Source organism: Microtus oregoni, unplaced genomic scaffold, assembly GCF_018167655.1.
Source record: "Microtus oregoni isolate MIOR12 unplaced genomic scaffold, Mior012 000072F_ref0000427, whole genome shotgun sequence".
Lineage (NCBI taxonomy): Eukaryota > Metazoa > Chordata > Mammalia > Rodentia > Cricetidae > Microtus > Microtus oregoni.
In genome coordinates this window covers 6,569,090-6,586,012 of record NW_024543979.1, presented here as the reverse complement: position 1 = coordinate 6,586,012, position 16,923 = coordinate 6,569,090, and the positions used below count along the sequence as shown (strand labels likewise).

The 16,923-nt window shown below is 40.9% G+C and overlaps 1 protein-coding gene across 3 annotated transcripts in view; it reads right to left on the bottom strand.

Annotated features, from left to right (window-relative positions):
• Positions 1–15,635, bottom strand: part of Znf326 (zinc finger protein 326) — a 50,985-nt gene extending 35,350 nt beyond the window's left edge. The window contains exons 1-6 of one of the 3 annotated variants that reach the window (XM_041642113.1): positions 15,475–15,635; positions 13,330–13,374; positions 5,670–5,759; positions 3,381–3,541; positions 3,136–3,252; positions 662–860 (exon numbers count right to left, since the gene is read on the bottom strand). In XM_041642113.1, the coding sequence (XP_041498047.1) occupies positions 662–860; positions 3,136–3,252; positions 3,381–3,541; positions 5,670–5,759; positions 13,330–13,374; positions 15,475–15,490 (628 nt within the window). In that variant the 5' untranslated portion in view covers positions 15,491–15,635. Of the gene's footprint in view, positions 1–661; positions 861–3,135; positions 3,542–5,517; positions 5,630–5,669; positions 5,760–13,329; positions 13,375–15,474 lie in introns of those variants that run through there. The other 2 variants (XM_041642112.1, XM_041642114.1) reach the window with 2 other exon arrangements.
• Positions 15,636–16,923: the final 1,288 nt, after the last annotated feature.

Below are 16,923 nucleotides of genomic sequence, written 5' to 3'. Positions count from 1 at the left end.
CAGGCTCCAAAGCCACAGAGAAACCCTGTCTCGAAAAACCAAAAAAAATAAAAAAAATAAACTGACCAGTGATGTGGGAGACTGCGCTTTCGTTTTCCAACCAGTGCACATTAATTTTAAAAGTACATTTGAGGGGGTGGGGGGGTTCAGAGGTTAAGAGCACTGAATGCTCTTCCAGAGGTCCTGAGTTCAATTCCCAGCAACCACATGGTGGCTCACAGCCATCTATAATGAGATCTGGTGCCCTCTTCTCGTGTGCAGGCATACATGGAAGCAGAATGTTGTATACATAATAAATAAATCTTTAAAAAAAATAAAGTGCATTTGGGGACTTGGCAAGCAAATCAGCAAGGAAAGGCACCTGCCACCGAGCCTGATGACCTGAGTTCAATCCTGGGACCTATAAGGTAGAATGACAGCAGTAATTCCCTCAAGTTGCTCTGACCTTCCACAGGCATGCTGTGGCATGCACGTGCCCATATACATAACATCATACACATACATCCATAGATACATATAGAAATACATTTGAACATAACAACTGACTAATAGCTACATAAGGGGATACTATGCACTTTTCTATATGAACACTAAAGCATCCTAAACCACGTGCTCTATAATGTAAAGTGCCCTGAGCCACAGCCAACAGTCTTTTACTTACCAGGTGATTTGCTGAGGTTCATCTTCTCCATAGGTTTTGCTAGCTTGGGTTTCTTGATAAAGGTTCCCCCGGGCTTATTAAATATTTGCATCATTTTTCTTTTTATTCCTCTTGTAGTAGCAATCGGCACACTGGTAGATTTGTTTTGATAGTCAACAATAATTCCAGGTCTATGAATGCTTCCAAAATCACCCATATGCTGTAAATTTGTGAAATCAAGAAACATTAGCATAACAATACAAAATAAGGATTAATATAAATTTTTGTCATCTAGTTACTAGTTTTCACCTGAAAATTCTGAGGAACTTAACTGAATTTTACATGTTCTCTCTGAGAAAGCACATATAAAAATGTATAAATTATTACATGAACTCAAATCCAATGCATTAGTATTCCCAGTATTACAGAGGTGGCTAGGTCCTATTTTTTAATTGTTACAATTCAGAATTATGTGAGACCATAAACAACACCATATGCCTGTCAGAGGGTCACCACTTGTACAGCTCTGACAACTCCTCTTCAGAGTTCCTACTTGATGTTTTCCCATCAAAGACCGTAAAAGAAATCTTTTATTCTACTAAAACCTTGCTTAAAACTAAGATATACAAAGATGATCATATTTGTAGTGTAAAGTAAAAAGGAAGCAGAAATGATTTGGGTTCTCCCTGTTGGGAATGGGATGAGCAGCGAGATGGAGCATTAGTATGGAGAGGAGAATTACAGCACACCCATGCAGCGCCTTCCAGGACACACTTCAGAGAGAACTGCACCTGCCATTCCACTTGCATTCGCCCCTCAAGAGACAGGTGATACCCCACACCCCAGAAGCAAGTTCAGGCTCTGTGCCCCTTCCTCTTCTCCTGTCATTAACAAAGTCCACTACACCAAGAGGTTATAGTCACAGAAATGTACTCTGCTAATCTTCCTTTCAGAAGGTAAAGACTGAGGAATAATCTGAGGAGAAGGACCCAGTGGGAATTGTACAAGGAAGTTAGAGTCTACTGGTTCGTCTATTTGGCTAACAGAAGGAAAGAAAGAGAACTCCACTTAGAATAGAATGGTAAATAGAAAGTACAGGAATACTCAGTTTTATATCAAGAAAACAAAATTGATACCTGAATCCTCATTAGGAAAAAAATCCTTTGCCCAAACTATTACACAGCATGGAAGAGGTTAAATGGGTTTCCAAATTTTCAAACTAGAATGTATTTTCAATTTCAAAACCCAAAGCCTACGACTCCAGCTACTTTTAATTAACCTGTAATCATCAAGTATGGTGGACCAACACTGCTGCTTACACATTAATATATGATTACAAATATCTATCTAACCTAGGAGATTTGCATAACTGTCTCCATGTAATTTATATGGACACATCAGAAAAATCTTCATTATGAATATTAAAGGTGCAATGCATTTTAAGTAAGTAAAGAGTGACTACTAAAAATACAAAATTTCTACACAAATAAGACAAACTACACTGATGACCAAAGGCTAATGAACAGTCAAAAACACGTGCCCTACTACAGTTTTTATCAGAATACTTTCTTCTACAAGGAGAATAATAAACACAACTGATTTTGAAAAAACATCTTATATTACAAAAATATAAATATACAATAGTATTTATATGACCAAACTACATAATCCTGTAATCTATGCACCCTTACTAGGTAAAAATTTATCAAGTTACCCAAGACCACGGGCATAATTGCTACAAAATATATCCTTGAAATTAAACACCTATGGACCAACATATTTATCCAGTTAGGCAATAACTTGCAAAGTATCACTTCCTAGGAAGCAACTGTAAACATATATACAAGTAAGAGATTCTTTCTCAATAGAGTTAGGGGAAATGAAACAATCACCAACAGGACATACAATAAGAGAGCAAGTTAGCAAAAAACTACTACTGATCACAAATCACTCTACCGTCTGTTACACATATCAACTTCTTCACCACGCAAACATGGCTAAGCTGCCCTGAGCTACCACGGGCTTTTGATCTCTAGTGTGTTTAACAGGAAACATGAACTCTGAAAGGATTCTACTTGCTAGAGTTTACTAACAAAGGGTAAATGTTTTGTTATACATTGCACCTTTAACCTACTCAAAACTCAAAAAGGGTTCAGTTACCTTTTACAATAATCCAATAGCTATCTCACCAGCAAAACTGCTAGTGTTTATAAGAAAAAACGCAACTCCTTTTAACCCCTTTTAGACCAAACCTAATATCCTCACCTTTTTCATAAAGGGAGATTTGCCATAACTTCATGAATAATCATCTCACACTGCAACTTATTTTCTGAAGTGCTGGAAAAGTTTTGCAGTCAACCTAAAACTTTATGACTCAGCCTCCGCTTAAAACACACTGGGACAAACAGTGTTTGTTCTCATTAAAAACCATGGTCTTGAAAGGGTTTAAAAGAGTGACTATTGAAAAGAATCTGAAAAGATTCTGTTGTACTTACTCCTCGGCCTCGGCCTCTGCCTGTTGATGGTCCTCCAAAAGCATCATAGTTTCTGCTTCCAAACGTACTTTCAGGATAAGCAGGCGTTCCTCTCCCCCGAGAGCCTACAGGTGCAGGCTTCATATGGGGTGAAGAAAAACTGCTGTAGGAAGAGTAATTCTCTCTTCCTCTGTCCTCCATAAACCCAGGCCTCAATTTTGAACGGGAGTAAGGTTCTTCCCAGCTAGACCCGCCCTGGTTTCTACCTCCGAAAGAGTCAAGGCTATTCCGGTAGGAGCTCTCAAATCGACCACCATAACTACCTCCGAAGCGGCTTTGTTCGGGTTCATTAAAACCATAGCCAGATCTGTACAGATCTCGCCCACCCAGAGAAGACCTGGAGTCGTAAGACTCATAAGGTCCAAACCTGGAAAAGTTGCACAGTGAGGGAAAAAACAAAAGTAAGCTTACTAATGTTAGACAATTCAAAAGACAAGTTATCAGATGACATTTATCAACTAAAATTCATTTACACCAGTGGTTTGCACAGCTGCGCTTCTGCTCACACTTGATTAGGGCTGGGCAGTCCAACATGAGACCAGACAGAAAGCTATCTGAGTCAGTTCTAAATATAAATTGAGTTCAGTTAACCTTAGCTTTAAACTCTGCTTTTTAGCAGCTTTTCTATTTTATTTTAATTTGTCTGTCTAACAATTAAAGCCCAGCCCTAGTCTTAGAAAAGGTTATTTGCTCAAGTTCACCAACTAATTAAAGTTTTTTTTTAATTCTTCCCTAATAATGACAATTATAAAGCATTTACAACATTTTGGTTTTTTAGGGATACAAAGACTGCATAGATGGGAGAGGGGTCTTTGTGATACTGAGTGATCTTTTGTACCTCAATAATCTATATCACAAAACTGCCTATAGTAATCAAAGCTGAGGAATTAGGTTATAAAGTTTAGCATTGTGCCAAACTTCAGCCAAGGCCAATCCTTAAATACTCTGATAGACTAGCAAATCTAACAAATCTAGAAGAATAAACATTTAAAATAGAACATAAAAGTAAAAGACCACCAACATGTGCCCTCTACATATGAATATTCAAAGCAGATGAGAAAGAATGCATTTTATAAGGCCTTCAATTATTTGAAAAAGCATTTCCTATCAAGAAATTATCACATTGAAACTACTCTAAAAGGTAAGCACACTGTCTCAACAGAAAAAAAACAAAACATTTTACTTATCACAAATCCAAAACATGGATTACAGAATTGCTTATTATCTTACAACAGTTTTTAAAAAGCTCACAATTACGCAAGAGATGAATGATAACTACAGAAATAGTTTATGTACAACACACAATGTAAGAGGGCAATAACTGATAAACTAAAACATTTAATGATGTTACATTAGTCAGTGATTTATAGGTCGCTCAATAGAAGATAATACTAGCCATATACTATTCCTTCCAACTGCACATTTCAAAGCACTACGTAAGGACAGTAATGAACTGTTCGTTCTCGTGACTGTACTCTACTGTAAACCACAGGGACAAAGAAAACAAGCATCCTCAAGTCCATCATAAGGAACCCAGATCCTTCAGTTTATGAAGGACAGTGACCTCAAATGTCTAACTAGTTTACTTTGTATTTAAAAGGAAGTTTTATATCTCAAAAAACAGACTCCCCCTTAAGGTTATTAAACATGATCAGTCCTAAGACCTGTAGTTGTTTAATTAGTGTAAGTCTCAAAGAATATCAACAGTAAACTAGAAATAGTCTAGACTGTAGTTCAAGGTGCCCTAATTTTTAAGCACGGTGTCTGGATGTAAGCAGCAGCTGCCAGTCAACAACCTGAACACAATTTTAAGAACACTACTATTACAAAATGCTCTTCAAACTTGCTTTAAAAGTAAACTTAAGTGAAAGTCTATCTTAAATGTGTCTCAGAAACTGAAGGCTGCCAGCCTGTCCAGTTAAAGCCACTCTGAGCAGACTACTCAGCAGTCACACAGTGCCCACATTAGAAAAAAATTCTTTTCAACAATTAAGAAAAATAATTCACAAATAAATATTTCCAATAACAGTTTGAAGAGGACATTTTGACTGATAAGAAATTAAAAATAAAAGAAACTTTTTCTTTTTAAAGTGTCCGCTGTTAAAGAATGTCTTATTCTATTACACTGAAATAAAAGATAAATAATGTCCTCCGAAAATAATGTCTGCCAATGTGACTAAGAAAATTTTTATGCCCATTAATTAGCATCTTTAAATATTTAAGGTGATCCAATACCAAACAACAAAGTTCAAAAAAGCAAAGTATCATAAAAGCCTAAGGAATACTTAATACATCCAGAATCTTATAGTTCTAATTATTTGGCCAAGTGATGAAGCAATTTACCTGCTACCCCCACCACCACCACTGTGATTGTCCATGCCATAGGACTGGTTTAGGTAGGAATCCATGGATCTTTGACCCCCATAGGATCCATGGCCATAGTCACGATCCAGCCCTATAAGAGTTTAAAAAAAAAAAAATTAAATGATGCTCACCTTTACTGGCACTCAAAAGAAGAATTTTTAGATAAATATCCTGGAATGTCAGACCTCCATAAGATCCAGGGCCATAATCACGATCCATTCCTAAAGGAGTCAATAAGAGATTATAAGTAAAATAAACCATTTTCTTCACAAAATTTTTTATTAAATACAATATATTCATACAAATCATCTAATGCAATAATTTGCACTAACATTTAACTCAATATTAAATATAAAAAATAACAAAATGGTAATTTATTAAAAACTATTATTTGCTAACAAAGCTTCATATTTCAAAGAAAAATAAACTATCAACTACAAAATTCTACATTAAAAATATTTTCAAACTCGGAAGGAAGAAGCAGGCAGATCTCTGAGTTCAAGGCCAGCCTGGTCTACGCAGAGTGAGTTCCAGGACAGCCAGAGTTACACCACAGAAAAAACCCTGTCTCGAAAAACAAAAAAACAAACAAAAATAAAAATATTTTCAGTACAAGCATATTTAGTGGACTAGAAGTCTACTACTAAAATGCCTTGTATCTGGAACTTAGCACAAAAAAAGATTATAGCTTTATATATAACTACTAGGCTCAAAAAGTCAGCATTTAATAAATATCAAGAGGTATTTTTTTTCCTAAGTATACTATAATGTAAATATACTACACTTGTTTTTTGTACTAGTTGCTCCCAAAATGTCTAAAAACTCAACTATATTTTCAACTAGAAACATTCAGCTGATACAGATACTTTAAGAAGTAACACCACAAAGACCAATCTTTGGTCCTGTACCTGAGAATAACACAGCCCCAACAAACACTTCAATTCTCAAATCTTTTGAATAAAAGAAATGAGTGTGAATTTTCATAACACAAACACCAAAAAATTCTAGTGTAGGAGTATACAAACTTATACTAGAAAACTGAAGGTCATAAAATTGGTGAGTATAAAGATGAGTATTTAAATTTTTTCTATAAAATCCCTTAAAATGCCTCATTACCATTCACCCCATATTTTTATTATAAATACAGTAGTTGTACTTACAATCATTTAATGTTTCTAGTCTGAACAAAGATGGTAAAACTTTACATAAATACTACTCATAACTTTGCCTTTTAAGCCTGAAAGTGACCTTAGTCAAATTTAATCTTTTCACTTTTTAGATTTGCAAACTCAAGTTCACAAGAGAAAATGGGTTTCCCAGAATCATGTAAGTATTCTCCTAGCTAATCTCCTGTTATTTTTTTCTACATAAAAACAGTCATTTTTTTTATTCCAATCCAAGTAACTACTTGGAATCTTTTAATTTTTCACATTTATTTCAATTACTAAACTATGCAAGAAAACTTTCCCTGGTAGTCATTTTTCTTCTATTTACAGAACCTGTAGACTTTATACAGAAGCACAACAGGGCACTGCTGTGGCTTCATCTTCAATGTCTAATTTTTAATGCCTCTTAGAGGAGCAGTTATCATACAACCGTTTGAGGACCAGACAGTTCTGAGATCCATGAGACCAAAACTATTTCTATAAATAACAAGGATATTATTTCCGATTTCACAGCACACACTAAAAGTATACCAACATTATGGATAACTAGCATTTCGGTACAAATCAAGGAACTATGAAGCATCAGACTAATCTAGCAGTCATTATATTAATGTCAAACACCCAATGAAAAACAACCAATTTTTAAATCACCTTTGCTTTAGAATGCCCTTGACAGAGTAATTAATAATTTTAAGTCCTGGCCTTTGATTCAATTACATCTTTTTGTTACTCAATGTAATGAAACAGAAAATGCACACAAAGCAATTGTGCTACATGACAAAGAATCACAGTTCTCTCCAAGAAAAGTCACTGTACCATGTTTGCTTTATGACTCTAACTACTTTTTTATAAAGAGCACTTTTCAGTAGGAAGACTGGAAGATAAAAACTATGGTTTTCTTTTTTTTAATATTTATTTATTTATTATGGACACACTATTCTGTTTGCATATATGTCTGTAGGCCAGAAGAGGACACCAGCCCTCATTACAGATGGTTATGAGCCACCATGTGGTTGCTGGGAATCGAACTCGGGTCCTTTGGAAGAGTACACAATGCTCTTAACCACTGAGCCATCTCTCCAGCCCCCAAAAACTATGGTTTTCATGGTCCTATAAACTTGGTCAAAAGCCCATGAGTGGGGAGGTAACAGGCCCTAGGATCCTATCCCTGCCTGTGATTTTATTAAAGGGACTTGGTGCATACCCTGTCTAAATATTTATGTTTATAGTCATATAATACTGCTTCTCTTACAGCCTTGGTCAGAGAAGCTTCTTTACAGTGGAGAAATCCGTAACTGGTCAAAGGACTGAGCAAAAACAACTGCTGAGTGTCCAACCCTATAAAAGACTTCAGTATGATTCCCTCCACGGCTCAGGGACCACTGTCGAAGACAGTGCGGCAGGAGGAAGAGTGCTGGAAGTGCTGTCTGTCCCTGGACACAACATGGCAGCTGCACTCATCAACTCACAGCAGCTGTGCTGACTGCACACAACTGAACATGTCCACAGTCCGCCATGCTGGAGATGAGCTCAGGAAGCACCATCAGCAGGCTGAGGAACTACCGGCCATTAATGGCTGCTCACAATGGGTCACAGAAGACAGACATGAAAACAGAAGGGGAACTTGGGAAGAAGAGGCACATAGAGAACAGAAGAAATAGAAAGGATAATGGGGTGACTATAATCATAAGACATTTGCATCATGTGAAACTGTCAAAGAATAAAATACATTTTACAAACCCATGGTTTTCAGACAGGGACACTTAGCAAACATTTTCTCACATATGCACTGAAACTGTTGCTACGAAGAAAAAAAACTATTTGCTGCTACTGACAAAATTCATACTTCAAACTGAAAAAAAATCAAAATTCTTAAAAAACTTTTATCTATCCCTGTCAACCTGACAGCGGGTGGCATTCGTATGGCTCTTATATTGTACACTAAAACCTGTCACTATTTGGAAAGTCTGTATAATTCATTAATGCAGAGTCAGTCGTCTGCTTGAAATCACAAGGTATTTGCTGCAGCATTTGCCTGTACCTCTCATACAGAGGATGAAAATAACATCAATATTAAATTCTCTGCAAGACCTCACATAAAAAGTAACCTCAGCATTAACTTTAGCCACATACAGATGCGAAGGTTTAGTTATTTCTGCTAGTCTCTGAGTTAGTGGTGTCTTGTGTCAGAGTCTCTACTGACTCACAAAGACCTGGCCCTGTGCAGAATACCAGCACAGCTTTTCTGTCTCAGCACTTTCCACTTACTGTGCACACACCACAACTGGTCAAAGATGGAGGGTCTACCAACATTATCAGTGTACTTACAGAGAAATAAGTTTTCTGGATAATTTTTCTCCCAGGTTGCCAAAATGAATTTTAAAATCATTTTTAAATGTAAATACAAGGACATTATTTCGTTACTATTAAGTGAAAAAATTTAATCAGACGAACAAATCTGCCCCAGTAATTTGAGTCAAGTCTATTTAGTTGAACCACTATTACAAAAAATATGCTGAGCTGTGGTATCTGATAAAAACTGCAGCCAGGCGGTGGTGGCATACACCTTTAATCCCAGAACTCAGGAGGCAGAGGCAGGCAGATCTCTTTGAGTTCAAGGCCAGACTGTCTACAGAGTGAGTTCCAGGCCAGGCTCCAAAGCTACACAGAAACTCTTGTCTCGAAAACCCAAACCACTACCCAGTCATGTGCACAGAACTACTTCTCATGTTCCTGCACCCACAGTACTGCCAACTACCATGACCTTCACCTAGATTACTCCAAAGTCTAATTGGTTTTCCTACTTCCATTTCTACTTCCCTTCTGTTTATTCTAAAGATAAAAGCCAGAATAACTGTTACAATATAAGGCAAATCATGCCCAATGATGGCTTCCCACCTTATGCCAACTTAAAAGCCAAAGCCTTAAAATAACCTGTATGATCCTTTGTTAATGGTTCGCTCTCTCTCTGTCTGTGTGTGTGTGCGCCTGTGAGTATGTGCACACAACTGTGCACACATATGGACAGCAGAAAACAAAGTCAAATGTTCTACTCTATCAGTCTTTGCTTCATTTCCTTGAGACAAGATCTCTCAGTGAACTTTGGAGCTAGGCTAACAGCCAACAAGTCACAGCGATCCTATCTCCACCCCACATAGCACTAGAATTACAGGTGCATGCACACCTATAAAAAGCTGTGCTTGGCTTTTTACTTGGTGACGGGGATTCGAACCCCTCGTGCTCATGCTTACACAACAAGTGCCCTTACCCACTGAGCCATCTCCCCAGCCCCAACTAGTTCTTAACCAGAAACAACTCTCCCACACCACCTCCCTCCTTCCTACAACCCACCAATGAACACTGAAATGTCTGTAATAAAAAATTCTAGTTGTTACAACTAGGCAGGAGGTGCTTCTGACATCTACCACACAGGGATCAAGGATGCTGCTGACATTCTGCAGTGAACGCACAGAACAGACAAACGGATAGACACACACAGGGAAGGACACAGACACACACACACACACACACAATACCCTACAATAAAAATAATAGCTAATCCTAAGTGTCAATAGTGCCCAAGTAGAGAAAGCATCTACGCTCTGCCCCGTCACCACTGAACCCCGACTACCTTACAACCTCATCTCCCACTCCACTCCCAAGGCTCCTTTCTGTTCCAACAACGGACACCCACGTTTCCACTGCTCCTTTCCCAGGAAGGCTTTTCCGCTGTATCTGCAGTGCTCACTAAACACCTCTTCCAGGTCTTCATTTTCGTTGATTCTTATACACAAACAGATCGCCTTTGATTTTTCACTGCCTTCTGGCTATACCTCACCTCTCTAGCCTTATCTTCACACTGCTCAGCAAAAAGAATCTGTTTTGGTCAAACCAGTCTTTGTACTCTCTTTGAAGCTCAGTGTTCTCAGAACTTTTCCATCTGCTCTTTACTTAAGAAGAGAATGAGTAAGAAAAACACTGTAAATAAATAAAAATCCTCCTCATCGCGGTGTGGAGAAAATCTGTATCAGTGCCTTTCTTTCAGTAGAAACAGGAAACCCAAGGCTAACAAAATATTATGGGCTTCATTTGGAATCCATAAATCTTTTATTAGTATTTACTAAAGTCTATTACATTGTTGGTCCAGACTGTATCAGAGTTGGCATCTTCACTTCCTTTAATTCTATGCTCAAATGTTCTTTTTCTTTTTCTTTTTTTTAAATATTTATTTATTTATTATGTATATAACATTCTGTCTATGTGTATGCCTGCAGGCCAGAAGAGGGCACCAGACCCCTTTACAGATGGTTGTGAGCCACCATGTGGTTGCTGGGAATTGAACTCAGGACCTTTGGAAGAACAGGCAATGCTCTTAACCACTGAGCCATCTCTCCAGCCCCCAAATGTTCTTTTTCTTGACCTAGCAACTGTAAAATCACAGTGCAAACAAACAACCTGTCTTCTCCCCAACAATTTTTATCTTCTAACACAGAGTATGTTATTTTTAAAACTATTTTCTGCATGTTTCATCCCTTTAGACTGGAAATTAGTTCCACAAAGATTCTGTTCACAGATTCTGTCCCTAACTCTCAGAACATTACCTGGGTACACAGCAACTAAGAAGTACTGGTAAATGAAGTCAAATGCCCTGAAATTAAGTTCCTCATTGATAAAATGAAAACAAGTAGGACCTCAAAGTATTTTCAAGTAGTGGACCTTAGCCAGAGGTAAAAGCCAGTACCTTTTATTCAAAGTACTCTGCCCACAGAGTCAGGGACCCTTTGCCTAAAATTAAGCGCCAGGTGGTCTAGGCTACCACCTATACAATATTCACTTAGAAAATGTCTCTAGGGAATTATGACAATATCTTCTAATGAGAATCACTACTGGAATTATAGTACAAAAACATAAAATTGCAATATTAGAGATTTTGTAATACATCAGTATTGACATAAACTGACTTATGCGATTCTGAATTCCAAACAGTATCTTTAGAAATCAAACTCTAATTCTCCAGGAAAGCCTTCCATCATTCTAAAACCCACTAGCCTTACTTACTCCACTTTAAAATCTTGGATTCATTTTCTACCCATTATTAATAGCTTCCACATTCTGTTAATTTCCTACAAGAAACATATTAACATTTTTAAAATGAGTATTATCATTTCCCTACATTCAAATGTATTCACCAGCCTCCAATCTAGCCTAACGTTGACACAAAATCAAGCCTCCGGTCACTGTTCTCAAAAACATATCTTCAGCGCTCACTAAAGACATCCTAGTTTCCACACGACAGCAGCCTTTTTCTCAAAGTAGTATCCCAAGTGTCTCTTTGTCTTTAGAGATGGTAGATTAACCACATGCATAAAAATGGGTTTGGAGGGGTTGGAGAGATGGCTCAGTGGTTAAGAGCATTGCCTGCTCTTCCAAAGGTCCTGAGTTCAATTCCCAGCAACCACATGGTGGCTCACAACCATTTATAATAAGGTCTGGTGCCCTCTTCTGGCCTACAGACATGCACACAGACAGAATATTGTATACATAATAAATAAATAAAGAAATGTTAAAAAAAAAATGGGTTTGGAAAGAGAGCTCGGCAGCAGAGAGCCAGAGCAGTGCTGCTCATGGGAGGACCAGGTGTGGTTCCTAGCACACCAAATGAACTCAACTCCCTGTGACTCCAATGCCCTCTTCTTGACTCCAATAGCACTGCGCATACCTGGTACACATATAGAAAAGCAGGCACATACACATAAATAATGCTTTTCATAGCACAGTCTTTAATGGCACATTTGCTTTGGTTTCATGACTAAACATTTGGTAAAATAGTTGGATTTTGTATTTCTCTGGTAGTCAAAGAAATTTACCACTACTCCCTCATGCCTCTCATATGATGGTTTGGTTTGGTTTTACCCTCCAAACTGTTCTGTGCTATTCATCTTGTACAGCAGGACTTTAATTCTAATAGCTATCAAAACAATAGGCATGGTATCCACACGTCTCTTATGATTACAGCTTATCACAAGCCAACACCAGGTTTCTATTAACAGGCAGTCAGGATTCTCCATGTGTTCCTCTGGACAGTTCTCTATCACTCATTTGGTCACTGAAAACTGGCCTCAGCAGCAAAGCCAGGACGCATTCCAACAAAAGTGGCACAGAATCAAGACAAGATCTACTTCATCTATCTGTGTAAGTGAGCACAGATGTCTGACTCAAAAGTAATTCAGCCAGTGTGCTGCCATCAGTCACTCAGAATGTAGTCAAAAATTAAAGAAAAAATCCTAAATAGAAGAAAACAGATACAAAGTCAAAGTAACCCAACTTCCTCTTCTGATCCTAAGTTCAAAACTATACACAGAATTGGAGATACCACTCAAGGCGGAATACTTGACAGTACTCATGAGAGCCCCAGCAAGTGTACACGTACAAATTCACACACACACACCAGAAAAACAAGCACTATAAACAGCACGACATTAACACCGAGATTTATGAATCAAGAGTCAAAACAATACTGAAGCAAGTAGGTCAGTTTTTTTGTACTCACAGTTGTGCTTTCATATATAAGGAAATATATCTGTTCCCTCAACACAATTAAAAGGAAATTAAAGAGGATACTTACCATTAAAGCCCTGGTAAGTATTCCTGGAAGCAGAGTGTACGTAATCTACGAAGACATTCAACAGAAAGGAATTAGTGCAATGTTAGCAAAATCCAAAATCATACTCATCTACTCACAATCAATTTTTAAACATCATTAACTCAATTACCAAAAAAAACTGGGGTAAAAATAATTACAAATACCCATTTGGAAAAACAAATCGGTCCTTCACTGCCTAGTGGCAATGTAAAAACTAATTTACAGTCCACATATGTAACAGCCAAAAGAGTAGACCAGGACTAATCTACACAGAGAAGGAAGGCAAGCTATGTATCAAATAATGCAAGAAGGAGGGAGATATATGTCAGGCAGTGGTGGCACTGGGGAAGCAGATGCAGGCAGACCTCTGTGAGTTCGAGGCCAGCCTGGGCTACAGAGCAAAGGAGGAGACACTTTAGAGAGCGTTTCAAGGTCAGCATCTGTTTTACCACTCAGTCTGTTCTCCAAATACTCAGGACCAAGCCTGAAAAACACACATGCATTTATGTATGAGTGTGTGGGCTGTATCCATCCAGGCAGAATGTTAAAGCCTTTATTTAACTCTACAAATAAGCCTGAAGGAGCAGAATTTAATACAGGGCTTCTGGATATAACCAAACCCTGGCTCATAACACAGGATCAGATTCGGACCCATTCGACTGCACCAGTGGAGGGTGAGGAGGGCAGTTCAGAGATTAGCACTGACACTGCTTGTTATTTTATTATGATAATGAATGGTAAATTCGGTATGTTTGCTTTCATTTTCAACTCTCCACAGAAAATGTATTTCCTTACTTACTGTTCCCACTGTCCTCCTCCCACGCGGGCGTGCGCGCGCGCGCGCACACACACACACACACACCACACACCCCACAAGGTTAACTTCTGGTACCACGTATGCTGGCAGTGTCATCAAACTTAGGTATAGTATGAAAACATAATACAGTTTTCTTTTTGCTGTCAGCTCTGGCCACTGCACATAGTTGCAATTTAGAGTCACCTGTGTCAGAATGAGTCCCGGCCCAACACTAAAGCACCAACAGGGCAGGACACTGCTCTGAAGAGCTGAACTATTTCAAAGCAACTGGAAAAAGTACACCAAAAAGGGGGACTGTGTCTCCTTTCCTAGACTTATGTCTGACAGCCTTAACTGCTTGTAGCAAACCAAAAATCAAAAGCTCATTCAATGCAACATAAGCTAAGATCACATCTTATTCATGTTAAAGACTAACTTTTTTTTGTGGAGGCAGAGGCTTCCTTACAAGAAACAAACCGGTTTTATTTAGAAATCAGTACTTGCTCCAGATTACACTCAGTGTAAACTGTCCCATGTCTCCCTAACACTGTCACTATATACCATTTTATGTTGACACTAATGCCTATAAAACTTGAGCAAGATTTGATGGTATCAGATTAACTGTACTTCATGTCCCCAGACGGACGGAAGGGACGGAGGGCTGAAAAGCATCCTTACGTTTATTTATTCAGGAAGTCCCACCCGGGGCTGCTGTACACCGACCTGAACGTGAAGGGCATCCGGGGCTCGCTGTGTCAGAATCCCAACCGAAGCAGCCTGCATACGCCAGCCCCACCCCCGCCTTGAAAAGTGCACCGGTTACCGGGACGGTTTCGGGCGAGGCGATTACCACGCAGGTAAAAACGGGGCGAGTTATTAAACAGCCCCGTCGCAGATTCCGTCTCCGGGGGAGATCGGAGCCCACCCCGATGGAACGCTTGACATTCGTCTCCCACCGAGAAGCGTCGCACGAGGCAGCCCGCCCGTGCCGAGATTCGGCTCCACCCGCCACCCGCTCGCTGCCCCCGCGGGCCCGGGCCGCCCCTCCGCGCAAGGCCGGGAAGTTGCGGGCGGCCCTGGGCAAGCCCGAGGATGGGGCCCAGAGGCCGCGGAGCTCGCAGCGGGGCCGACCCGTGGGCAACGGGGGGGACGGCCCAAGCCAGGCCGGCCGCGGACCCGCGTGCGGCTCCCGGCCGAGAAGCGTCCGGCCCGGACCCGCCATCGCCGCGCGCGCGGCCCACAGAACAAAGCCGCACACACGGCCATCTTGAGGCGGTAAACAGACCCCCGGCACAGGCCCGCCCGCCCCGCGCGCCCGCCCGCCCGCTCACCGTCCTCGAAGTCCATGCTGGACGCCGCGGGGCTGGCTGACCGTGTCGGCACTGAGCTGTGCGGCCCGCGGCGAGCGTCCGCGACCCGACGAGTCCCTCCGAGGCGACCGGCCCCCTCGCGCGCGCGCGCGACCGACAGCGGCGCTACCGGCCTCCCGGAAAGCCGCGGGCCACAGCGAGGCTGGGGGCGGGGCCGGCGGGCGCTGCCAGTCGCGGCCGCGCGGCCTCCGATTGGCCGGCGCTGGTCGGTGGGCGTGGCTATGGCGAGAGGGGCGGGGCCAGCGATCCCGCTGCCTGGAGCCCCGGGTCCTGACCCCGGTGAGCACGGCGGACGGAAGGTGGGAAGGGACCGCGGCAGGCTGGCGTGCGTGGGGCCTTCTGGAAGGGCTCCGGGTGGCCGGCCCTGTTTGAGCCTGGCAAGAGCAGCGGGGTTCCAGGAGGGACGACCTTCCTCTTGCGCGGACTAAGCCAATCACAATAGCGACCTTTGGCTTCTTGGCTAAAAAACGACCCCGGGAGGAAAAAATTTAAGTACTGACGGAGTTCCTTCCTTGGAGACGTGGAAGCCTGGGGCGTGCAGAGGAACACAGGCTGCTAAATACGAAACAATCATAAGACAACCCAAGACAGGCTGTTAGCCACTGCCGGATTCTAGGGTGTAAGTAGAACAACTGAGAAAATTGGCAGATGGGAAAGATCTGGCAGGAAGAAAGTAGTCCACAACTCGAAGGATCACACACACACACACACACACACACACACACACACACACGGAGGCTGCATTATTCCGCTCTGGAATTCGTGTTGGGGACAAAGACAAAGGTATACACTCAGGAACAATATGGCGAACACTATTAGATGTGACTTGAACCACAGTTTTAATTAATTAATTTGTTTATTGCTACAGAGCAAATAGTAGTGACAACAATCTGGTTACTAGATAGGAAGCCGGAAATTCACCTGCCAAACCAAGTTCTGGGGAAGCAGACAATAAAACCGGAAGACCAACAAGGTGTATGACGGTAGCCCCAAACCTGAGCGAGCCATTGTTTCCTCCTCACCGTGTTCCTTCTCCACCCTCATTGACTCATCTTGTTCTCCACCCGTTTCTTGATCCCCCGCCTTTCCCTTCCTACACATGTTTTCTGTACACCTGGGTTGAACATGTTGAGAACTGAATCCCCAATTTCCCTTCTCAAACCTGTTTATCCTCCTGTATTTTTACATCTGTTCATGACACCGTAAGCCACCCACTAATCCCAGCTAGAAGGCTGAACGTCATCCACTCAAGCCTCACCGCTCCTCCAGCCTCCCACTTCCAGTCCACACACTGAGCCCTTTAAAACGTCTTGTCTGCCCCATCCTTTCCACTCCCGCTGTCACTGCCTGAGTTGAGACACTAGTTATCTCTCTGCGAAACTCTTGCATCTGCTCCCTAATTAATTTCTC